Source organism: Ciconia boyciana, chromosome 19, assembly GCF_034638445.1.
Source record: "Ciconia boyciana chromosome 19, ASM3463844v1, whole genome shotgun sequence".
Classification (NCBI taxonomy): domain Eukaryota; kingdom Metazoa; phylum Chordata; class Aves; order Ciconiiformes; family Ciconiidae; genus Ciconia; species Ciconia boyciana.
Genome location: NC_132952.1, coordinates 9598335 through 9623733, shown reverse-complemented (window position 1 = coordinate 9623733; position 25399 = coordinate 9598335). Strand labels below are relative to the sequence as shown.

At 49.1% G+C, this 25399-nt stretch overlaps 1 protein-coding gene across 8 annotated transcripts in view; it reads right to left on the bottom strand.

The window, feature by feature from the left end:
• CAMTA1 (calmodulin binding transcription activator 1) overlaps positions 1 to 25399 on the bottom strand; it is a 326965-nt gene that overhangs the window by 23532 nt on the left and 278034 nt on the right. For 6 of the 8 annotated variants that reach the window (XM_072884097.1, XM_072884090.1, XM_072884094.1 and 3 more), the window contains 7 exons: positions 22136 to 22262; positions 21222 to 21356; positions 3807 to 3946; positions 3363 to 3559; positions 2935 to 3013; positions 1765 to 2080; positions 852 to 1375 (listed from right to left, as the gene is read on the bottom strand). In XM_072884097.1, the coding sequence (XP_072740198.1) occupies positions 852 to 1375; positions 1765 to 2080; positions 2935 to 3013; positions 3363 to 3559; positions 3807 to 3946; positions 21222 to 21356; positions 22136 to 22262 (1518 nt within the window). Of the gene's footprint in view, positions 1 to 851; positions 1376 to 1764; positions 2081 to 2934; positions 3014 to 3362; positions 3560 to 3806; positions 3947 to 13570; positions 14788 to 21221; positions 21357 to 22135; positions 22263 to 22777; positions 22912 to 25399 lie in introns of those variants that run through there. The other 2 variants (XM_072884096.1, XM_072884095.1) reach the window with 2 other exon arrangements.

The window sequence follows — 25399 nt, the reverse complement described above, 5'->3', positions numbered from 1 at the left end:
CTATGTCGCCGAGATGTGCAGTAGAGCATGACAGGACAATAAAGGCACATCAAGAGAAGTTAAAACACTTGGGACCACAGCTTTGTCAGGAATCCTTCTGAACCATATCCCCCCGCCTGCCAAGGTTCACAGGAATTTTTAATACAGAGAACAGAAAACAGTTCTTGTTTTGCAAAAATCTGCTTCATCTGTGTTACGCCAGCAAGATGAGAATATTTAGAGATGGCAAGGCAGTGCATGTAGGCTGTGCTCCCGTTACTCTTTTCGCTCGAAGACCAAACACAGTATCTTTCCCCCAGTGACTACTTCTCATCTGTCTGTCCTTTGGCTGTATTTTTATTTCCTCTATTCCATACCTGGTGGGATTTTTCCTTCCCCAAACCCACTCTCTCCCCCCATCTCCACTCTTATCTCCTTGCCCTTTAAAGTGTAGCGGCTTGGCCTGCAACCACAGCACTGCCTCTCTCAGGTCACCTTGTCTTTGCAGGGACTGCTTCCAAGTTCCCGAAGGACTATGGGGCCACCTTAGTCTCATTTACTGATGTGACCAGGAGGCTCTGCTTTTTTCCTTTTTCCTTGCAAGACTGCGAACGGTTTTGTGCATTCTGTACACTGTTGAAGCATACGCCAGTGCATGACCGTAAATGCTAACCATTAGCCTTTACGTCCGGGTTGAAAGGATACCCTTTGAAACCGGAAGAAAGCATACATTGACCGTATGACCATCTCCTTTCACAAAGCACAGCTCAGAGTCTCTAAAGGCTCCCACAGAAGTTTCTCACAGTTAGGCTCCTTTGTGCTGCCACCGTGTTCTCTGAGACTGCTGACCTTGGTGCTACGTGTATGTTTACCTGCAAGTCATCCATGTGGTGTAAGCAGTCCTCATCCCCTGCATTGTCCCTATAGGACAAGAGCTCTGCATCCACCATCTCCCTGTCAGCCATCATCAGCACGTTCATCTGCTCTCGCTGGCGTAGCCGATGGGCTACAGTGTCCTTCCCCAGTGCAGCCCCCTTCTGGCTCCCCGCCACCTGCACTGCTGACACACCAATATAAATGTCTTTCGGGTTCCATTTGATGCCTGCTTGGCTGCCAGAGCCCCGGTATCCAGTAACTTCTGGGATGTGCTGGGAGAGCTCCCGGCCATAGTCCCTTATCCCTTCACTGGGGCTGATTGTCTCAGTGGTGGATTGCTTGGAGCTGGAGTTCTGCTTCCTGATGCTTGGCTGTTCCAGGCTCAGCGCAGTGGAAAGCGGCTTCTCTTGCCGGGCTTGAAAATATTCAGGGCTCAGCTTATGTTTTTTGGGTGCAGGGTAATCTTTCTGAGTCTCACTACTGTAGTAACTGGAAGGTTCTGATCTTGGTCGTCTCAGCTCTGGAAACAAACAGATCAACGGTCAAAACAAAACATGCAACCCACGACCGCTGTAGGAACTGCAACAGCTTCTGCCACAGAGCTGCAGGTGGAAGTTTGTGCTGTGCTCTAGGACACCTGACAATATGTGCAAAGGGAGTAACTATCCCAGGGAAGATACTACCTCAACCACTCTTAAGATGACACGCATCTTTCTAAAGCAGGTATTCACTCCCCTTCCCGATACTTCTGCAAGTGCACGGAGCACATGATAGAGAGCCCACAAGAGAAGAATTAAGCATGGACAGCAGGGCTACAGATGGCATCTGCCGCTCAGGTGAGCTCCTTGTCCCCAGGTTTTCACATGTCAAATGTCAGCAAAGCAGTGCATGCCCTCAGGGCTGTTTTACCTGTGTTTGTACTGGAAATCACAGTGACCCCCTTCTGAGGCTCCTGAGAGGCAATAAGCTCACTGTGCCACTGGGACACCCAGTTCTCTGTGTTGGAGTCTGTGCTCGAAGGGCACTGGATCCTGGGGTTTTGCCCAAGCTGAGTTTGGTCATCTCGCTGTAGCTGCTCCAAGCACTCTGCCAACTTCACGTGGCCCCGAGACCGGGCAATGGCCAGTGGCAATCTCCCAAGGGAGTCAGGAATAGAGATGGCTCGACGGTCCCACTTGTACAGCACAACAGCTGCATCCATGTGGCCCAGGGCGCATGCCCACATCTAAAAAAGAAAAGACAATTGACCCATTGGGTGACCTGCCTTCTCCTTCCTCTCTGCTAGCACAGGGGAGTCTGGTCCCCAGCTCACCAAAAAAATGACTCTGATAAGCAAAACCATAACATGCTTGAACTCCAGCAACTAGCTTTTATAAATGTCTTATCCTGATGGAAGGCCATTACAGAGGATTAGATGCATGCTATTCTCTCCTGTGACAGAGAAATCTTCACGTGCCAAATGAAGCTGACAGTTTGACAGTTTCTTATTTAGCAATAAACTGTTTTTGGGTTTGGCTTTTTTTTTTTTTGACACTGGCATCACTGCAGAGACAGAACAGCCTCACATGCAAAGGAATCTCTGAGATCAGAAACACACAGACAGGACTAAAGGTTGGGAACAATAAAATCAACACTCTGCTGTCGTAAACTGGCACTTCTGGTTCCACCTGCTTTGGCTTTTTGCTTGTCTAAGTTCTCAGTCGTGATTTCATGATTCCAATGACCAAGATATTGAAATGACTTTACAATCTCTACAGTAAGTCAGTCAAAGAGAACAACTTGAAAGAAGGCATGTAAAGCCCTTTCCCCAGCACGACAGTGGAGACTAGATTTTGGGTAAGACACAGACCAGAACCTGTCTGTCCCCTTTCCTCACGTTACTCAATGACAAGGTTTTTTCTGCATGGTCTCTCTCAACAAAATGCCAGGAAGCTGATAGTGCTGTGTCTTACCATTTACACAGCAAGGACACACGAGAAACATCTCTTCAGAGTGTGAAACACATTAGGAAAAGAACACATCAGGAAGAACTCCAGAGGGTCCTCAGACTCTCTTGGAAGTTTCAGTCTCTGCTCTTACCAGAGGAGTGCAGGAGAAATGATCCACATTCAAAGGGTCAACTTCCAGCTCCAGATCAATGCTGTCTGCATGTTTGGTGCTGCAGAGGAAACAACAGAACAAATTATGCTCTGTAGCCATGTTAGGATCATTGCCTAAATGCACAGCTTTACCCAATGCACCATACCACAAAGAAGTGGCCACGCATATGCCCATGACACACATATTTACTACAGATTGTGCCCCCACCAGAGCCTTTAAGAGCATGATACATCCAGTAATTGGACTTGCTCTCTCAAGAGACAGGTCCCGTCAGATCAGGGCACAGGAACAAGTTCAGGGACTTGACTGTTTGTAAGGGACAACCAGAAATCTGGACCAAGCAGAGCTTACATATGCTTCTGCCATGCCTGTATTGACACCCAAGAGTCCAACGGGCTGGGTCTTACCGCCATTTGATGAGGGTCTGGATCAGTGTAGCATAGCCCTGGGCAGCAGCTAGGTGGAGCAGTGTCATTCCTCGGAAAGTCTTTGAATGGATCAAGTGTTTGGACTTTGCCCAGCAAGCACGACTCATCATCTTCTCGCACACCACCACCACGCGGCTCTCAAAGCAGCTGCCCAGTGTCCCAGTCCCAGAAACGCACTGAAACACCACACACATCCCAGTTTAACCACTGAGGGGAGCTGCAACCTGCCCTGAGCAGGCAGCCTTCCGCTTCTAGAAGTACCGAGACAGTGGCAAATGCGAGTGAAAGCCAACTGCTGTTAAATACACCCACAAATCAGGCTTGTTGTTTAGGAAAAAGTATAATCCTTTCCAACCCCCCCCCCAAACAAACTCTGGTAAGAAAGCATAAAGTTGCCATGTCTGGACACAGTGGGGTTCATACCTGCGCCTGCGTTCCTCCGTTCCCACTCCCATTGCTCCCGCCTCCTACTCCTTGTTTGTGCTGCTGGGAGCCTGTCATTTCAGCCATTCTCCTCTCCATCTGCTCAAGTCGCTCCAATATTGACATCCTGAACTGGTTATCTAGGTTGGAGAAAGCCAGAATAAGGATATTCCCATGGAAAGAAAGCTCAGGTTTTGGCAGCCTACTGCAGGAAGCCACACACAACTATCCTGGAAGTCACACACAACTATCCTGGAAGTCACACACAACTATCCTGGAAGTCACACAGGAGATTTGCTCTGCTTGGCAATGTACAGGGACACTTGCCCTGCAGGATCCTAGCTCTTCAAGTTCCTGCAGCATCCCTTTGAGTGCAATTCCAGAGAACTTCCTTACAGAAAACAGACAGAAAAAGGAAAAACGCAGGCAGAAGACAGATCCCTTCCCTTGTGATTCTAGCTATATCCACACAATGAAGGACTGGGGTAATGCAACTTCTTTCAAAACACAAGTAAACCGTAAGCAAATATAACCGTTCACACAGCATTTCAGTAGGATTGTATCTGTCAAAATACTCTCCGTTTTAGAGTCAATCCCCCTACTTTACAAGAGTCCTGAATTCAGCTTGGCTTGCCTCCTGAAACCATGCAATAATGGTACCTGGAGGAAAAAAGACTCCTCTGCTTCTTTCTGTGCTTAGCAAAAGGAGCCTTTAAAAAGGCACTTGCTCCTTCCCCGACAGGCTCCCTTTCTTCGAAAACAGCTTCAGTGAAGTGCCAGAAACAGAACTACCAGAAATCACAGAGTATGAGCACTGACAACCCAGTAACACCATTCTGAAAAGCAGTACAACTCTTGAGCCCTCTGGTCTCTGCAGAAGTCTGAAGGCTATATTAGTTTTTTTTCTCCTCCTTGCATTGTAACCTAGCACTATGATACAGCTACTAAGACTTGAATGGTGGAGCAGGGAGATTTAGATAGGTTAATAGGACACTGCTAAACCTGATGCTGTAGACATCAATCTTTACTCAAGCAATCTTTTTGTGTTTAGGGGCCAGCCAGTGCAGCTCGAGTGGCTGCAAACACAGAGGGTTCCTTCTGCCTTGTGACCCGTAAGGGAGAAGCTTCATGCAGCTCATGTGAAGCTGGGCAGATTAATTTTGTGGATAGGGACCATTTAATGAATCTTGCTATCATGCTAACGGTGTATATAATAAACTGTGGGGAAGAGACAACCCTCATTCTGTTTGGTTTCATGCATCCATGGTGATGATGTGGCGGTGCAGAGCACCGATAACCCCAGAACAAAGCCCACTGACAGTGATAGGAATCTGTGCATCAAAATGAACAAGCTCTGATCAGGTTTTAAAAGAGAAAGTCTTCTCTGAGTGACCTGGTTACGTGCAGAGTCCTGCATGGAAAGTTGCAGGAGTACTTGTATACTACGCTCTGCAAGGCACAACTCTCACTGGAGGGTATTAGAGAGATACGGATCTCTCTGCTGTACTGCACTGAAGACGGTATTGCAGACCACAGATAAGAGACAGCCCAGGTCCACTGGCTAAAGACATCCCCCTCTCCCTAAGAGGCTGCTGTGGTTTGACAGCAGACAAGAGCTCCGCTCCCTCCCGTCTCCAACGGGTCATAGTGCAGCATCCCACCCTGTAACGCAGCATCCCACCCTGGTCGCTCAAGAGCCAGGGACAAAGGAGAGTGGCCAGCACCTCCCCTCTAACCTCATTTCAGAGGTGAGCTCATGACAGTCTTTTCTCACCTAGTTTAAAACACTTACTTATTATTAGTGCCTTATTAATAAATTCAGTTGTCCTGTCAATTGCAAAGCCTCTGGGAAAGTGAATGACAGTTACAAGAGGAAATATTCATAACGCAGATGTGGCCTCAGGGCCCTGTCTCAGAACTGCGGTCAGCACACAGCAGCAACGCGAGTCGTGTTTTCCCAGCAAGTCTTTGTTCCGGGAGTGCTGCAGTGTGCTGCAGTGCAGTCCATGTCGCTGTCTCCTCCTTCCCCATTGCCAGGCGGAGCACGTACGCTGCAGAGCCTGACAGAGACCTGACACCGCTGAGCCATCCCCTCTCACCGCAGGCCTGTGCCAAACAGAGCTACTACAACTCGGGCACCAGGAAAAGGGGCCTCGTTTGCCATGCAAGTTAACAGCTCCGTTCTGCACATTTAATGCCACTCTCTCTAGCTGCGTGGCCAGCACTTGCACTTTATTAGAGCTAAGAGTTGCAACACACACCAGGTATCGTACCCGAGCCTTCAACCTCGTATAGGCAAAAGTAGCATCTTTTTAAAAGAAGAAGAAATTTGGTTTGAACCGGTGTTACAGTCCAACAAGCCCAGGGCTGCAACATACTGGGGATTTGCTCCTACCCATTTAGCTGTTTTGACAGAATAATTATTCTGTACAGCCAGAAACAGATGGAGAAAATGATTCCAGTGAGATGTGGAAGTACACTGTGCAGATTACTACCCCCTTTTTTTTTTTTCCAAGCTGAAGCCACTGTGGAACAGAAATGGAGGGCCTCATGTCTGTGTCCATTTTCCAGGCTCTTCTCGCTAGGCTCTGTGACCTCTAATGAGTGAAGCCTCCACCTTTCCTGATACCAAGCTAATGACACCGAGCACTTCCTGGCACTTCTTGTCGGAGGACTGAACTTACTAAAGGGACATCTGTCACCACCACTGTCCCCAGATGGGAACACTAAAACAAAGAAAGAAAAGCAGGGAACTTTTCTTAGGAAACAGAATTTGGAACAGCATCTAGTGCTCCCACGTATTCCTATTCAGACACCTGGACAGTGTTCCCAGGAAGTATTTAGGGCAGGACTACCTGATTTTAGGTAGCAGAGGGTATCTGCTTGACTTTATGATGTCTGTCCTTCAGACTCCTAACTCATCACAGTCTTAAACCTGTAACCTTCAGCATCTTACCGAGACAACAGTGTTTTTCATAGATGGTGGCAAATCGCTGCTCAGTCTACAGGCAGGTCAGAAATATGCCGCTATTAGTAAAATGGGAAGTGGAAACAAACATTCTGGAGCTCCAGCAGAGAGTGAAGGGAGCCCTTTCCACATCTAGCAGAGACTGCCGGCATTTACCCAGCAGCAGGGTGCACCCTAGGATTAGAAAGCTCCAGGCAGTAAATAAGGTTAAGTGGGGCAGTCATGCAAGGAAAGCATGTCTATGCTGCCCATTTTCCAGGTGATTAAACTTGTTACCTAAAATTATTTATGTATAGTGTTTCCAGAATAAATTCCACGGTATCAAGTACACTGAGACGTCCCCTTCAAAAATGACTGGTCACTTGAAGAAGTGCGTACACTGCACTAGTCTACCAAAAAAAAAAAAAAAAAAAAGATTAAAAAAAAGTGTGGGGGGGAGAACGACAGAGCGAGAACAGGAAAGGGAAGACAGCAACTAGCTATGCTGCAAGAGTTGGTACACTCTCAACAAAACAGAAGAAGGACACCTAAGCACAGAGGAACAGCCAAAGGGAAGGACACCTTCCTCCGAGGTTCCCCCTGGACTCAGCAATGAGACAGACAGCTCCTCTTCTTCCAAACGGAGGCCATGGATTAATGGCATTTGGACCACGGTCAGCACAGTTCACACAATGCTAATGAGCCAACAGATGCCTTGCCCGGGCTGCAGCGACAACACCACACGTCACTGTGTGGAAGATCCCCAGGTCACTCAACCCCCTAAACTGCACATTTCCTTCCTTGCTTGCTTGGAGCAGAGCCAGGGAACCTGCTTGCTTTCAGTCAGGCTCCCAAAAGTACGCCACATACAAATACCGATTTCTACACTCTCCTCTTGGTGCACTCTTATAGCATCTCTCAGGATCATTTTAAAAATCAACTGTCCACAGGCGGGTGAACTTCCGAACTATTTTACCAGGCTGTACTAGTCCTACCCCGTTAAAAATAAGTTACAAAGAATAAAGATGATCTTGTACCTTGAAAACTTAGATTTTGCAGGGGCCTAATTAAAGGGTAAGTCTTTTAAGTGACCTCCTAGGAATCAATATTCTGTAAGTCCTGAGTTTGCCGGTTTGTATCAAAACATTATCACTTCTGTATTCTCAGCAATAGGACTTGGCCAGCTTCATCCCTAAAGACAACAATGTCATGTTGAAAATAAAAGTACAACTCATGCCACAGAAACTGGCATGGAAAAATCTTCTTCCCTTTATATAGTCCTGGGTTCAACAGGGTCAAAAACAAAGTCAGCTTTACATACCACATGAGTTGTATGCGATAGACCCAGTTTATCTTTAAAACTGATGTCTCTGTATCCACGTTAGCAGCCTATATAGAAGAATGACTGCTCCAGCTGTGTAAAACTTAGAGGGACTGGACAGAAAGAAAACCTCTCACGTTTTGGGAAGCACAGGGTTGCTTTTGTGTGTGCGTGTGTTATGTACCGAACATAACTGAGGTCTGAAACAAGACCCTCCAGCTCAAAAATAAAGGTACCGGAGGCACCACAACACATTCTTTAGGCTAAGTACCATGCTTCATCACAAAAGAAAACCATGTTTTCTGGTAAACAAGACAAAACCTGACCCAGTCCTGCTGACTCTCTAACGCATTTTCCTGTGAAAACCCTAATTGCCAGAAAAGCACTGTCAGCAAAGCCCAAACACCACAAACAGAATGAAAACGGAGTGCAAAGAAAACAAACAAACAAAGCTGTCTGAAGCTATGCAATTTGCAATTTACCTTGCAACAATTAAGACATGGGGTATAAGAGCCATAGGGCTGAACGTTACAGGTATCACTCTGAGAAGTTCAAGACCCTTTATCCCTTATTATTTCTTACTTTGATAGTCACACTCTTTTCTGTCTTGCTCACTTCAGGGGTCTGTGTAGAGCCACCTGCTTAGCAGGCAATGAAGTTACAGGAACACAGGTTCCACATTCTTGTCTTTTATATGCGACGGAGGATCCCATGACAAGTATCTGTCTTGCAGTGCACTGACGACAAAAGCTCAACAGCATGTAAATCAAGTTGTCAAAATAAGCTTTTCTCCTGCTACATTATACAGGAAATCTAAACAGCTCCAGCCCAACACAAGGAGATGTCTTGTGGGAAGGGAAGCACCCTAACTCTTTCCAAAGGCAGCAAGATGCACATGGATACAAGCATATCCACATATTTAAGGTTTTACCCAAGGACTCTGCCTTTGATGATCAAATTTCAGATTTTTTTGTGAGCCAAAAAATTGGACTTGCAAATTTTCCCATTTCTTGAGTTTTTCCATTACATATAAATCTGAAGAAACATTACAATATTCTTTAAGAAACCACAGAGAAGGTTTCTGAAGCTGTTCTTCAAGGCTGCCTCCATGAAGGTGATGAAAACGACTGCATTTCTGTATCTCTGAGACACCTCATAAATTTACAGAAAACATTCTGAACATTGTATCTTTTCTGGAAATTATTATTCTTCAAATTTAACAATAAAAATGTAACTTTAAAATTATTTCTCACCATTACTCCTTAGCATAAGAGGAAGAGGTGGTGGCTTTAGGCCCTAAGGGCCTATTTTGTGAACAGACCGAGCCCCGGCAAGGCAGGACAGCCTGGTCTCACAGAGCTTTTCCACCAGCAGCTGCTTTCATCTGACGGGAGCTCTGAAGCTTTCGGGATCTGATGGGAACCACAGGCATCCACTCACTAGTGCTTCAACCCTCTCGCCCTGCACCTTCTGTGAAACTCCGCAAGCCCCAAGTGCACCCCTGGTCACGTGTTAATTTAGGGATCTGTTCCATCACACACAAAACCATTTTCGCTTCTGCTGTCAGCCCTTCATAGGGGAGTGAGAAGCTACCCCACGGATTCAAAACCAAGCTTAGCAACACTATTCACTGTAGTATTTATTTGCAGGGTCCAGTCCTCCTGAGAAAACCAGTTGTTCCAGTGTCACATCAGGGCTGGGCTGCTCCACAGCACCGGCAGCCCCAGGGGAGCCTGACTGTCCCAGCAGGGAGGGACTGGAAAGAGCTGCTTGGTCAGGTTTTGGCCCGTACTAAGAAACTGGTTTGAATCTCATACTCATTTCCCTAAAACATGAACCAGCATTTGAGTGCAGAACGAGCTTCTGTTTAATTTGTACTCAGAGGGAGCCTACTACTGATTACAGTAACGATAGCAAGCTATGGACAAAACATTTCTAAAGATGCAAAACTATGCTGCTACAAGTCTTTTAAGGATGCATGGTTATTTACATCAGTTAGCATTTTGCAGAGCTACAGTGTGTACACTTGGCACGGTTACACCCAGTACACAAGCTTTCACCTGAGACTGCAGAAGCACCTGCCTTGTGACACCCGCTTGTGACAGCTCCTGACTGCATGTACCCTATATTAAAAGGGTAGCTAAAACACAGCACTTGCAAATGTTGTACAAGTTTTTTCCATGCAAGAAGGCAACAGGGTTGCTACCAGAAACGTTTGTGATTATACATAGAGTGGGACAATTCCCGCAGAACTACCAGACACTCCACCACTCCCTCATTCAGCCATGTCTTCCCACCAGCAGGAGTCAAGACACTTCAGACTTTAATAAGGGTGGAGTCCCCACCCTAAATGGTATAGAAAAACAAGGACCAAATCTGGGGGAAATGCCTGGGCTGCAGAGCTTAGTTACATGTGCAATGCTTCAGCTGCCTCTCTGCGATAGCCCACTCCTCTGCATGGCCCTCCCCCTTGTCTAACCCAAAGACCTCTTCCAAAGACACTGTATTATTTCTCTTTTTGAGCTATGCAAGCAGTGTTCCCGATGGGTTGGCACCGACTCAAACCTCTGCCTCCTGCTCATGCTGTACTACAAAATGTAGTAAAGCCACATGTTAGCAGACATCGAGTCTCAGATCTTGCACTTTTTTTGTGCAGTACCTAAAACACCGCTACGGTCCAGGTACAGAGCTAAGAGCACACCAACATACAGCAGCAAGTGACAAGACCTCCTTTGCTTGACAAGCCAAGTTAGCATAGAGAGCTGCTTTTCTAATCTCTGCACACTGCTTTACTGGACAAGTAAAGATCCAAAAGGATCTCCTCTTTCATCCTTTGCCAAGCAAGCTTCAACCAGCAAGAAACTGTCTGTACCACTCATGACACAGCAGTGCAGCCAGAACTATTACAGAGGAAATACTGCTTTGCACTGATGAAAAATAAATCGGCAGTTCTTAGCAGTGAGCAGCGTCTATGCCACTTGCTCTTTTTCACACTCTCATCTGGAGGTCTGGGGTTTTTTGCCATGCTGCACAACCTAAATGACAGACAGTATCTGACTGGAAGAACTAAAGGATGAGGGTGCATGATCTCCTGCACATTCCACTCTAGTGGTATCTGCCCAGGATATAATTATTTCTCCACAGGCTTCTAACCACTGAACTAATGGTGCTGTGCGAGATCTGCATCTGCACGTGTTCCCAAGTACTGTGCTTAAATACTCAGGAGGTAAGAAGCCACTGCGAGGGCACAGGCTTCTCAGCACATGCAGTTTCTTTAATGGCAGTTTCTGTATTACAATATTCACTGTACAAACACACGCAGACTGAATTTAACAAGTGCGATAGCTGAGCACTGTAAAAAAACCATGCAGCGCAAAGACATTTTTCTGGCTTGCAGAGCAAGTCAGACACACCATATTCTCTCATCCAGTGCAAGCTGTGGGTGGGGATGGAAGCAGTCTAAGGACACATCGCTTCCCTGAGTGCCACTGCTCTGTTCCTATTTTACAAATTATCTGTCACGTGCCTATAAAATCTTGCTTCAATTCTTCTACACGGTAAAAATCCTGAACACCTTCCATGTCACAGTATCAATTTGATCTGGTTTAATACTTATTTCTGAGGTGTCGTCATTGCAGGAACACGTACTTCTGAAATGAAGCTGTGGTAGCATCCTCCATGCCTCTTACAAATAGCTCTGTTTAGCAGTAAGCTATTACAGGTCATGGTCTCTACCAGCAAATGAAAGCACTTAAAATTTTTACTTAATATGCTAAGACAAATGCCTATCTGTGCTAGTGAGACAAGTCACTTCCAGGCCTTTTGATCAGTGAGAAATGCCACTACTACTGAGGCACAAGACGAGGAAGACACTGTATTTACACTCGGAGCCTAAGCGACAGCTGAATAAAGTCCATGTGTTCACAGAAGAAATAAACTCTACTGGGCATGGGCAGGAACAATGAAGTAATCCAGACCTGCACACACAGGCATTGTCATCGATTTTAAGCCATTAATCCACCCACCAGGGTGAGACTTCTTACCGGCAACACTTTACCCATAGTTTTTCCAATGCTATAGGACTTCAGCTATTGCTCCCATGCCATCTGGGACTACTCTGTTCCTCTCCATCATCCCCAGCAGCCAGTGCTCCCTCACAAGATGGTACTTCCCCCTACTTTTCTTTGTCATGCCATTACTAGAGAAGAGGAGAAGGGGGGTGGCTCAGGCTGACTTCCTCCCCAGGCAGCAGTCTCTATACCAACAGCAATAAAACACTTGCTGCCTTTTTTTTCAGGCTTCTCTTCCCCAGAGCTTAGGGATGACGGGATTTTCACACTACCCAGGAACAGCTACTTCAGCAAACCAGGGAAGGTTTTAGAGATGCCATGTAGACTTGATATATTTTAGAGGTAGGTCAGAGTGCTAAAGATGTCACTTCTTGTGCTATTTGGTAATTTGTATAAAAACAGCCAGCTGCCTAAGGTCACTCTCTGCATCTCAGGTCAGAAATTAGCTGTGCTTTCCCATAGGTGCCAACATTAATGAAAGATGATGTGCTTTTGGATGTATGCAAAGAGCAACAGCCTAGGAGGACATGCTGCGCTGCTGCTCACCTGCACAGTGCTACCCATTGCTCATGGAGACTCCTTCCTCCAAAGGTTACACGTTAAAGGAGCTATGAACAGGAAAAAAGCACCTCACGGGGCACTATGCAGTATCTGTGCTACAGTACTGTAAATATGGTAAAAATTCTGACCCAAGTTTTCTCTCATAAAAATTGCAAACTCAAGAAACAAAATATTCACCCAGAAATGACCAGGCTGATAGGCAGAATGATATAAAATGGCCTCTATTTACCGCAAAATTAGATAAATAGGAACTGCCACAAGCTACAAAACTGTGCAACACTAGGTCAGCAGAAGAGACCAGGAACTCCTTCACTTGGAAGCTTTGAAAAAGTCAGACATCCGTCATGTTTACCCCATCTCTGAATTGGGAGTGGCCTACGTGGTCTTCTGAATTCCCCTTCCTAGTTCTCCTCTTTTTGATGAAGCGCCCTGCAAAACAGGTTTTGCAATCCCCTGGCACGGAGCAGGCATGTACTTCAAGCATCCCTAAACTCCCCAGGGAAGGTTTGGGCTACTGACCTCACCCTACACCGTACCAACTCAGAATATGCGATTGTGATCTAGAGGTGTTAGGATGCTGTCCGTCCTTCTGCATGCGTGATGCTACAATAAAAATGCTGTCACAACTCCGAGCCTGCATCGTAGCATCACCCTGGAAGGGCTGGGGACCAACAAGGGAGGGCGAGTAGATGGAAGCATGACCGCGTCCCACAGCTGGGGGCACAGGGAGAAGAAGGGGGAGGAACGGCGAGCTTAAAAAGGCACGCGTTCATGTTGTAAGTACAGCAGGGTGACGGACAAAACAGATGCATGCAGGTTTAAACCCAAACAAATACTGCACGGCACATCATTCTGTAATACTTACTGGAAGCAGTACTTTGTCACATCTGCACATCCACCTGCAAAGGGTGGGGGTCCCGGGCCCCTGTGTAGTACCTCTACCTGTTTCCAGGTAAATAAGCCGACAACATCTGGCACCAGAGGACCGACCTGGGAGTCTACAAAGGCATCAGCGGAGGCTCCAGCCAGCATCTGGTGCAGACCCTGCAGCGGGGGTGGACAGAGCAGGCTCCCCCAACAGACCCGGCTGCCGTCTTTCGCATTCTCGCAGCCAGCCGGAGCTCCTCCGTCCTACCGCAGCGCTGGCGGGAGTCTCAGCTGTGCCCTCGCCGCGCCTCTGCGACCGCGGTGCACGGGCTAGCGTGCGCTGGCATGTTTCGGAAGCGGGAGAGTCCTGCCGCCTGCAGCGGAAGACGACGCCGAGCGAAGTTCAGCGGCCGGGGGCATGGCGCTGCGCGCCACCGCCCGAGTGCTGGAGCCGAGGGGCAGCGCCGCAGGACCGCCGGGCGCCGGTCAGCAGCCGGCGCGGGGGCCGCCGGGCGGCACGGTCCAGCATTTGGGAGACGCGCGCGTCTGTCTGCGCGGAGCCGGCCCACACCTCTGCCGCCGCGGGCACACGGCGGCCGCGCCTCGCCCGCACCGGGGGCAACGCCGCCCCCGAGCTCCGGACGGCTCACGGACGGCTCGGTGGCTGCCGCCCGCCCTCCTCCCAGCGCGCCGTGCGTCGGAGCCTGGGGACGAGCCCGTGACGAGAACCGCGCGAGCGGGAGCAGACGGCCAGCAACGGCCCCGCCGTGTCCCGGGCGGCGGGCCGGGCGAGGCGCTGCGAGCCGGCGGCCCCGGTTAGCCGGAGCGCGCCCAAGGGCCCATCGCCGCGCCCGACACCCTCTCGCACCCGGAGGCACCGCAGCCGCCGGTACCCGCCGCGGGGCGCCCGGGCCGCGGCACTTCGCCGGGCTCGGGGCGCCTGGAGCGGGGGCGGGGGGCAGCCCCGAGACCCCGCCGCCGCCGGGCGCTTCGGCTCAGGCCGCCTCGGCGGGGAGCGGGGGCGCTGGGTCCCGCCGCCGCCCTCAGCCCACACCGGGGCCCCCCGGCGCCGCCATAGCGGGATACCAGCCCCGTCCGACGGCCTCCCCGCGCCGCGCTCAGCGGCGGCCTGGCGCGGCCGCGGGCGGCGGAAGGCGGCCGCCGCCTTCCATTGTCTGTGTCCGGGCGGGCGGGCGGGCGGCCCGGCCCCGCCCTGCCCCGCTCCGCTCCCCGCCGCCCCGCTGCCGGCGGCCGCCGGGCCCCGCCCCGCCCGCCCCGGGCGGTGACGTCACCGGCCCCCATTGGCGGCTGCCACCGTGTTTACAGCGCGCCCCGTGCTCGGCGGCCCCGGCCCCGCTGCAGGGCCCCGGCCCCGCGCCGCCGGGCGGGCTCCCCTCCGCGGCCTGGAAGCGGGCAGCGAGCGAGCTGCGCACGCCCAGCTTCCTACCCGGCCTGCCGGCCTCCTCCCCCGCCGCTCCCGGCCGGGAGAGCGACTGCCGGTGCCGAGCGAGCGTCTCCGGAAAACGGGCGTTTACATGGCGTGCTCCAGCAAGCGAGAGCGATGGGGGCCGGGACGTGAAATACCTGCGTCACCTTCGAGCAGCCAGGCTCTTACGTGCAGTTCTCCTCACCTTGCTACACACAAAATAGTTACATTTTCACTAATTGCCCTAATAAGGCAAATCTGCAGAGTGTTAAAACCCGGCATAGAATTCCAGAGAATGTCTGTGCAGTTACTGGATCCAAAGGGGAACTGCAGACTCCAGTACAGACTCACTTGAGCAGTGGAGCGTGTTTAGTCACCAGCCTGAGGATGAACACAGACTGTCCAGAGGAATCGGATGTCTGACCGTGAAGTCAGGCTGGCTCAAAAGGCAACATCCGGAACAGAAAATGAAATACTCCTCACCTCAATTCAATCACATCATAGCCAAAATAGAAAAGGGTGGTCTGGGAAATGCAGTCAAAGCAACAGAAGACGAGCTTCCTGAAGTAACTGTAGCAGAGCAGCCTGTCCTTAACCATCAGGTGTGAAAGGAAAAATAAAAAAACCAAACACACCTCAACAGGAATGTAAACAACACAAAGCCTCCACACTGACTAGGAGTCCGTAAAGAAGAGAGGAGGATGAATAGAAACATTTGAAGTGTGCAGCGTAGTTCCTAGGAAGGAACAAGGTATCCACGTCCCGTGCCAATGCTCACGCGTCCCCGTGTGCTGCACCCACAGCCCCATAACACAGCATGAAACATTCATCCCTCTTCCAGAAGACAACCCAAAGATACCATCTTTTATGGTAAAATCCAAGGTGTAAAGTTAAACACAGTCACCTCTACACAGATGGAGAGAGGACTGATAGAGTGTGCTACTGTTTATGGACACAGACTTTTTTCTACCAAACGTCTCTTGTGGCTGCAAAACATTTCTAAGGACCTCACCGATACTGAACATCTCCCCTACAAGACTGTGTTGTCTGCATCTCATCACATCTGCATGCTAGAAAGGGCATCTGGTCCCCGTAAACGGACATCCTCTGTGGATTTTGGTGATGACCACCTACCACCTTGCACGCTTACCACCGCATTACAGAAATCACATACCTGTCAAACTGTGAAATGCCATAGGTAGCACACACCCACTGTACTGTCACAGATAACTTGAACGCATGTGATGCCATCCACCTCCTGCGTGCCAAACCAAGAGTTTGGGTGCCACAGGTATGGCCATGTCACACTAATATGAATGAGCCATCAAACGCCCTCAGTCTTTTTTATGTTTTCCAGCTGGGAAAGATACCCAAACCTTAAACTGAGCATCCAACAGTAGCCGAAAGGCTGCCTGTTACACTCTCTTGCGTCAGTACCATTTACATTCAGTACCAGTCACACCCTTGTCCGTCCCACACACGCTTGACTCATCAGTTCACATGTTACCTGCCCATATTTTCAGGTTCTGTTTGGGCTCCCTATGGCAGCACCTACTCCCCTCCAACCTCTTTCCTGCGGATGCATAAGTGTAACGCCAAGGAGCATTCACATCAGTCTCCCTGCAATTCCTGATCATGTCCCACGCCAAGGAAACATCATCTCTACAGACACTTTTTGAAAGCAGCTGGTGTCCACTGTCCATTTCTAAAAGATCTAACTAATCTGTGGCGTAAAATAAGGAAAACTCAGAATAAACCAAGGGTGGCTGTGTATAGTTCAGAAAAGGGTGCACTATCCTTTATAGCGCAGCATAGACACTGAAAAAGGAAGAAGCCCTTCAGAGGATGGCCACGCGACGTGCTGCCCCTTAAAACTCCTTCTCTGCACATTCCTTCACTTGGCTTGATACAGCCCTATAAACAGGAGGCATGGAGGGACATGGTCTCACAACACTTTCCAGTTGTTTGCAGTACTGCTCCCTGATCTCAATGGCTCTGTGGTCAAAAAGGTGGGATTTTATCCTTGCCCCAAGCCCACTACTTCCATGAGTAGCAATTACTATAAACCAGGAAATTATTTAATTACATGTTTTTCTCTAAGAAACACAATTCCCATTGTTTCACTCAAAACGCTCTCCTGCTCATCGTATCTCTCCCAGACCCCGAGCCCTACAGGCACTGGTTAAACGTTCCCTGAATAATCATAAGAATTACCTGCCTTTAAAAAAAAAAAAAACAAACTTAAACCAAAAGTTGATATAAGTGCTTATAAGAAGGAAGCACGATACGTTGTACCACTGCTGCTCTCTGCTAGTGCAGTAGCCAGGTGGAAGCAGATCCCGCTGCGATGCCACACAGGCACATGCGTGGATCTCATGGCATTCCTCTGTGACAGAAGGTACAGTAATGTCCCCCAGCGAGCAGCGTCTCTGCTCTGAGCCTGCACCGAGAGCTGCTCAGCGTGCAAAGAAGTTTGTGCTCACTTTTTCCTGCTGGTCACCGTGGGACTCTGGTTTTGCACGCTCGGTTTCAGATGCTTCTTTGCTAACCCATCTTTGTTGAAATCTGGAAACTTCTACAGAATTGTGATTCCAAGTGTGCCTACTATCTTAGCATTAACTGAGAGCCATCCATACCTGAGAGCAGCAATTTTATGTACATATCTATTTTACTTATTGGCTTTGTTTACACCATATCCTTTCATGATTGAGCTACTACTGTCTGCCCTTTTACGTCTGGAGCTGTGCTACAGCCTGTGTAGCACAGCCTATTACTGCAAAGGCATACAACAACTACACAGTTCTCAAGAGAAGCTTGCAGAGAAATTGAAGCCACTATGCTGTGAGCTGGGCATGGTCAGGCAGCGAAAGACTTGCCTCCTTAAGAAAGAAACCGAGGCTAAAGCTTTTCAGGTATCTGCAGAACTGAACAAAGGTGGCAGATTCATTTTTGTCTTAACGTGACTGAAAATATACAGTTCACACCTAGGATGTCTTTGTCTTTATTTTAAAGAGATTTGTGGAGGACAATTGTTTATCTAAACTTACATAGGATGGAAATTGCTTATCCTTTTACTATGCTTTCCTGGGGTATGGTTGACTTAACTCTGCCTCTCTTGCAGTGGTCATACTAGCTGGAATCATTAACTGTTTTAACAGCGTAGTGCAAAGGAACTCGAAGTGTTCCACTGAGTTAATTAAAAAGAATTTTAAAATTCTAGTCAATATTTTGGGACTACAAATATTCCTTGAAATCCTTCCCTTAAGACTACATAACAGGCAATAGGGCAAGGATTTGAAGCAGGGCAATTAAGGTAAACAGAGAAGACAGGGATTTGGTTATTTATTCTATTGATAGAATCAACTCACATTAGCTTATACCTTAGCTAGCTAAGCTAACATTTGTTCTCTAAGAATAAACAGGAAGATGGTGCTGGTCCTTTAAATAAGAGTGTAATTTTCTCCCTTTGGAGCACTGTGCATCAAGGCAAAGGCTTCTGATAAGTCATGGTTAGTATAATTATTCAGTCTTTTTCCCTGAAGGGCCTCTGCAATGCAGCGGTCCTTTTACTTTTTTTTTTTTCCCCTTCCTGTTAACGATGCCCTAGTTTGTTCACTGCTGCAGTCCCCCTCCCTTCCACCATCACCACATCATAACAATCTCTAAATGAAAGCTCGCCCGCTAACCAGGAGCGCCCAGACAAACTGCAGGAACACCAGAGACAGCACTCACAGCCACCTTCTGCAGCTCCTCCAAATTCACCAGCGCTGAGGGAATTGTCAAACAAGGGTTTTAAAACCTATCCACTTTGCATGCCACACTGGAGAGACTGCTAACAGCTGAATATCAATCTCCATCACATCACTATTGGCTGTACTTCACATGCAACGTGCAGCCTCAGTAGCAGATGAAAAGCACCTGCAGGCTCTTCCAGAAGTCAAGCAAACTCAGTTTTGACACAGAACATAAGACTATGTGTGCTTCCTCTTTAAGAGCTATTTCCATTTCTGTTTGCAAGTATGCCTCCACAGCCAAGTCACAAACCTCTCTCTACTCCTGCAATAACCAGTGATCTGTCTCCGTTCTGCTCGTGTCTACAAATGTCAGCAGCAGTGCCGCCCCGACTTCCTTGAAATGTCCCTCTTGTATGTGGCATGAGAAACACAGCAGCTACAGGTCAGAAAGCAGAGATAAACTAAACGTTTGTGTTCTGTCATGTTACAGAGACAGGGAGACCCAGGGAAGGATGCATCAGTCTGCTGCTAATATTAATGGATAACCTTGAACAGCTGAAGATACAGGTACTGGGCCACTGAAATCCTGCCTGATGCTACTTTGAAGGAAATTCTATTTTCTTATTATTCCCCTTCCACAATTGTCTCCGAAAGCATCAGCTCAGACTCTGCACATGTACACACACTGCTCTGCCAGAATCCAGCTAGAAATAATGGCTCCTCCTCACCTGCCCCTGGCACTCCTGTTTTACCGATGAACTGCGGATGCTCTAATCAACAGTGCCAGGGTGCTCAGATTTGACCCATATGACTAGTCCCTAGGCTCACAGTTGCTAACGGTATGAAGAAAGCTACTAATGAATGCTTTAATGAAGAAAGCTTTTCCTGTCAGGGCTTCCCAGACAGAACGAGAGAGCCCACCAAAACCCTTTCAACCACCACCTGCCTACACTGACGTAGCTGGCCTGAATTAAGCTCAAAACTGTTCAATATTTCTCCAGTTAAAGTAAACCAGCTCTAAGTATTTACCATGTCCATCAAAGATATAAAGTAATAATAATGACACAGTAACACATGATTCAAATCTTCGTAATGACAGCAGTATTTTAAAGGCATTAAACTGGTGTCAACAGTAGTATCCATGGCAGATTTCCGAAAGCGTGTGTTGTAGTACAGTTACCACGTTTGCAGCTGACAGACAAAATAGGATGAGGTTAATCGACTGAGGAACAAACTGCATCAGGATATTAGCTCATTATTTCTCTTGCCTTCAGTATGGCCTTGTGCAAACAACTACTCTGTGACTTCTTTTGTGTAATGCTTTGCAACATTAATATTAGTTGCTCAGCTATGAAATCTCTGAAGACTAAGGATCTGACCTTACCATACATTTGTCTCCTGTATTTAGCAGAGAAAAGAGACACTTAGCAAATGGGTCACCAAGCAGGAGTGTTGGGACTTTGCTAAGATTGCACAAAATGCAGTGCCCCAGCAGCTGACTCCGATGAAGGAAGATGAAAGCAGTATTACTGGTTCTTTCCCAGCATGTCATACAAACCAGCTCGTTCCCTGCATCTCCTTGGTCTGAGTTGGAAGCTACATCTCTCTAGCAGTCACACTCAGGAAGGGAAGTGAACGTTTCAGGCTCCTAAGTTCCCCTGCTATCCTTCTCATCTTGCTCCTTTATAAAACGCATTTTGGGGGCACAGGGTTACCAGGTAAACCTGAACCTAAAACTTGCATGCACAGAGTTGCCATACAAATCCAGAGCCCATGTTCCCATTCCTCGGTGGAACATTTAGGTACCAGAGATCCGTTCTGATCAGTCATGGATTCTTCTGCCAACTACTTGTCTAAGAGCTAATGCTATTAGGGTGTCCATCTCATCCCTGCAAGGCAGAAGGGATGCTCTTACGAGTGCTGATCGAGGCTGTTATGTGCCAGAGCATGCCTGGCTTGCCATTAGCACAGACTGTTCTGGCACGGAGACTCTGAAGTGCCTGGACATAATCTGTATCTTCCCCGTTTGGTAACTCTTAGGTAGCGAGGTGGGATGTGGACATCATAGCAGTGGCTGGCTAAAGTCCCTTCATTCCTTAAATTGTCTCACCATCTTCCCACTTTCTGCTTATGTAAATACACATTTTTCTAGACAAGCTCACGTTTCAGAGTTCTCAGGGAAGACAACTACAGGGTAGATACTCCTCTCCTGCTAGGGACTTGGTAGGCCCTGTTTTGGGGAAACAATCAGCTTTCTATTCAAAGAAAATGCCCCTTTGTCTCCTTCCCATCAAATGCAGCCACATTTTGTTCACATCAAAAGAACTAATAAGAAATTTCAGCACGAGGTCTTTGATTAACTGTGCAACAGGCCTTCCCACAGCACAAACTTGCCCCTCTACATCCCTCCCCCACGCCAGGAGTTGCTCCTTTCATTCACAGTCCTACCATTCGGTGAGCTATATTAAAGAATATCGCATGCTTCTTACCGTCCAAGGACAGCCAGTCATGCTGGGAGGAAGGCAGGGTTGGCAGAGCTCTGGCTTTATATTCAAACACCACAGAATTGGAGATGATCTGATTGTTGAAGGCAACTTGCAAAGTCACGAGCCCAGTGTCATGAGCTAAAAGGAAAGAGCATGTGGTAAGACAGAGACCTCCCTGCAGAAATGCACGGCTAGGTATTATCCTATTGATCTCCCCATGCGCTAAGCAGCAGGCTGAGAGCAGAGAGGAGCGGGGGCATTTAACAATATTTTTGTGACTAGACAACTGAAGAGTCCAAAATGCCAATCTGTATTTTCAAACATGAAGGTTGTAAGCTTAAGAGTCATCTAATGGGTTGTTTTGGCAGGAAGCTAAATCACATGTGTTCCTGAAGATTAACCAGCCTCACCGCATTTCCAGTGGGAAGCTGGGCCTAACAATGAAGCTAAGTTATTCTGCATGCACTTAAAGTCATATACAGAGGACCAGCACTACTGAAAATCTCTGCAGGGGGGTTGCGGGTGTTCTCATCCTGTAAGTACCAAGGACAAAGCGCAGAATATAGGCAAATTAAGAGCCAGCAGAGCAGTGAGTGCACACCTGAATAACAGTTGCTCTTTAATCTGCTATTTCAAAACTAAAGAACTGCTTAGAATTATTTTAAATTATTTCAAATAATTATTTTAAAGCTAATCCAGAGCTTCTAAATAATATTTGTTGTGATCTGTTGTGAGGTATCAAGATGCTAAATTACCGTTCTCACACGAAATAGGTCAAAGAGAAAGGAAAAGCTTCTCAGTGTTTATGCACCACCTTTCACAATGGGTCCATGAGTTTAGTCAAGACATATATATGACGCTATTAGGCTAAGAACTTGCTCTGAAACCACCAGCTTTAGAAGAGAGGTGTTCCTTACCTGGGCAGTAGCAGCGCAGTACCCCTGGCTGAATTAAAGATGCAGGCACTGAGATCTGATCAAACAGACAGCTGTAATTATTGCTGGCTTCCTGCCATGGACCAGTAATTAGGACTTTTACTCCTCCCTGTGAGGAAAAGAGGAAAACAAACCATCACAGAAAAAGCCATCCCCAGAGAGGACCACGCACTGAAATAGCTGAATGGCAAACAGCATCACGAGGGCTAAGAGTAGTGCCAAGCTAACACAGATCCTTAGCACCAGTCAACACCGATACCCCAGTCTCCTACCACTGTGGGAGAAATGCAAATAGTATCCTTTAGTAGAGCATCTTTGTTTCTCTTCCACTTGCTCTGTTCCCCACTCTGGCTCATACACCCAAGTCCCGCGCTTTGCCAGTGTGAGCCTTGCTGCAGACCGCCTTTCTTTTGGTCACTTGCCAGTTCCGAGACCAGTAATGGCAAACCTTATCAACGCTGCAAGCCAGATATCCCTCCCACCAGGTAACTTCTGGCTGCGCCATCCCCACCATCTCCTCCTCGCTGCTGCCTGCGCAGGCTCCAGGCTCGTCTCACTGCTATTGAGAAGTGCCGCAGGTCAGGCACAGCAAGCGTGCTGCACGTTTGCCATCACCGCCCTCACCCCGTTGACGTGGATGGAAGACTGCGCATAGGACGCAAAAGGCGACACGTTGCCTCCAAAGTCACAACTGGAAGCACAAGAGGAGCTGGACCATGAATCCGACAGACCGCGATGTAGAAAGTTCTCTGCTAAAAAGAGCAATCACACAACTTGCGCTTTTCTGGGTACTGGGAACTTGGGTTAAAGAAGGAAGCGTGACGACAGCGGGGTGACCCAGAACGGGGCTGTGTTTGCAGAGAGGTCCTTCGACCGCAGCTCTGGCACCCTGGGCCAAGCCTGTCCCAGACCTTTCCCCTTGCTTCCCCTGCCAAGGCTCTGTCAGGCTCATGTGCTGAAGACGAGAATGACCCAGGGGAAGTCCTTAGCGTCCGCCTCTCCCGCTGGCGCAGAAACGCACCAGCGGCAGCCACCCTCGGGCCTGCAGGAGCAGGACGGGGTCCCCGCGCCTTCTCCCGCGGCAGCGGAGGCCCAGCTGGGAGCAGGGGCACCCGGGGCCACCCCAGCGGCGGACGGGCCTCCGCAGCTGGCAGCGGCTGCCCTCAGGCGAGGCCGGGAGAGGGGCCTCCTCCCTGCCGGGCACCGCAGCCGCTGGACTGCCGGCCGCCGGCAGCGGGGCCGCCCGGCCGGTGCCGCGGAAGGCCTCCTCCCCGTCCCTCCCCTCCCCTTCCCCGCGGCCGTGCTGCCCTCGGGCGGCCGCCGGCGGCAGCGCGGCCCAGCCCGCCCGCGGGAGGCGGCCCCAGCGCGGCCCGCGGCCTGGCAGCGCCCGCGGCGCCGGGACCGGGCTCCCGCGTGCCGGGCGACCGCGGGAAGGGCGCGTGCCGCCCGCCAGGCCAGCAGCGCGGGGGCGCGGGAGCCCCTCCGCCCGCGGCGAAACCCGCTCGGCGGCGGGCGCGCGCCCTCCGAGGGCTGGTCCGATCCCGCCGGGGTCCGCGACGTGAGCAGCGCGCGGCGTTCAGCAAACAGAGCAGACGGCAGCGGGGGCGCTGCTCTGGGCTGCTTGAATCAGAACCGGAAGCTCCAGGTGCGAGTGCACGCAACCAGAAAGCAATCCTGCACCTGTGCTGGCTTTGAAAAACATTCTGGCGAGTCTGCGCAGGTGGGCTCGGCTGTGTGGTCTGCAGAAAACAGACGTAAAACAAGCTCTGCCAGCAGGAGCTGAACAATTCAGTAGTGTAGCGATGGATAACAGAAAACCACGTTTCCAGTAGCCAAAAAGACAGACTTGCACTAGAAAGGCTGGAGGTTTGCTGTTAGGGGTTTTTTTGTTGATTTTTGGGACCTTCTACAAGCAAGAGTCGGACTGACTGTCCGGGCGACAGGTAGGGCAGCAGCAGTGCCTGTAGCCCAATGCAGCCAAATGCCCTGTGCTTCTTGCAAACAAAGCCTCACTGGGTTCAGTTGCTAACAGACCATCATTGCATCATCACTCCACATTAACCAGTCAGTTAGATAACACTAGTAGTGACCATCACAGTGCTGACACTTCAGCTTGTATTATACTCCAGAGAAGCAGAAGACTGGCATTTAGACCCAGTTTTCCACCAAAACCAAGAGACAGTCAACTCCAGCTGGTGGTGAGTGGCAGATGATCAGCGACCACCCTGTCTCTAGAGAGGACTCGATCTGGCAGCTGGCAGAGGTGAGGCCCCTGGGATTCTCCTGCCCTAGACAGTCCCAGATCTCCCTGTCAGCTGCAGACCGGGCAAATGGTGGGTGAAGCTGTAACGAGGGGTGGGATGCCTTCAGCTGCCCACCGTGCCTCAGCCTGCACCGCTACCTCGCTGGCCATGACGGACTTGTCTGGAGAGAGCAACTAAATGGAGGGCAGAAACTCCTGAAGGAGGCTTTTCATCAGTGCCCATTGGCCATTCCTGCATGCCGGCAACCTCAGTTTCTTTCCATCTGCAGAGTGAACGCCCATGTTTTCACACCAAGTCCCACATTGCAGAGTATGTGAACTCTTAAAGCCACTGAATACCAACTCATCACCTGCTCCCGTAACACCCTGGTCCTGGAGCTGTCACAGGATCATTCAGCTGAAGGTTAAGCCACCTCGTCTGCTTATTATTGCATATTTCTGCTGCCTCATCCACTAGCAAACTCACCATCCAGCGGTGTCAGATGTACGCTTACTGGGGGTGGTATTACAGGACTGAAAATCAGATAGCGCAAAGTCAATGGGAACAGAGATATTATATACCTCTGTAAGATAACAGATACAACAGTGCTCCAAGGCTGGGCTTACAAAAACACAAAGGACCATTTTTTTAATTCAAACCAACCTGCCTCTCCATTACTGGCTCAAAACAGCCTCTTGCCTCCAGCGCTCCTTCACGTCAGAAAAGTCTGTGCTGCTGACATTTTTAACTTGTGGTGCATGAGACTGATTTTGGATAGTCTGTGGGATGGAGGTAAATGCTGAACTCATTAAGGCAATGCGGGTCAGGAATTATTCTACTGAGAACATCAGAGCCAGATTTAAGGATGAGCTCCAGTTTGCAAACTATTGCTCTAGTGTGGCTAGGCAGCACGTGGGAAATACTTCACTTCTGGATGAAACAAAACGTTTCTGTTTGGATGCTTCCTAAGTGAAGAAAGGGCCCTGTCAGGGTAATGAAGTGC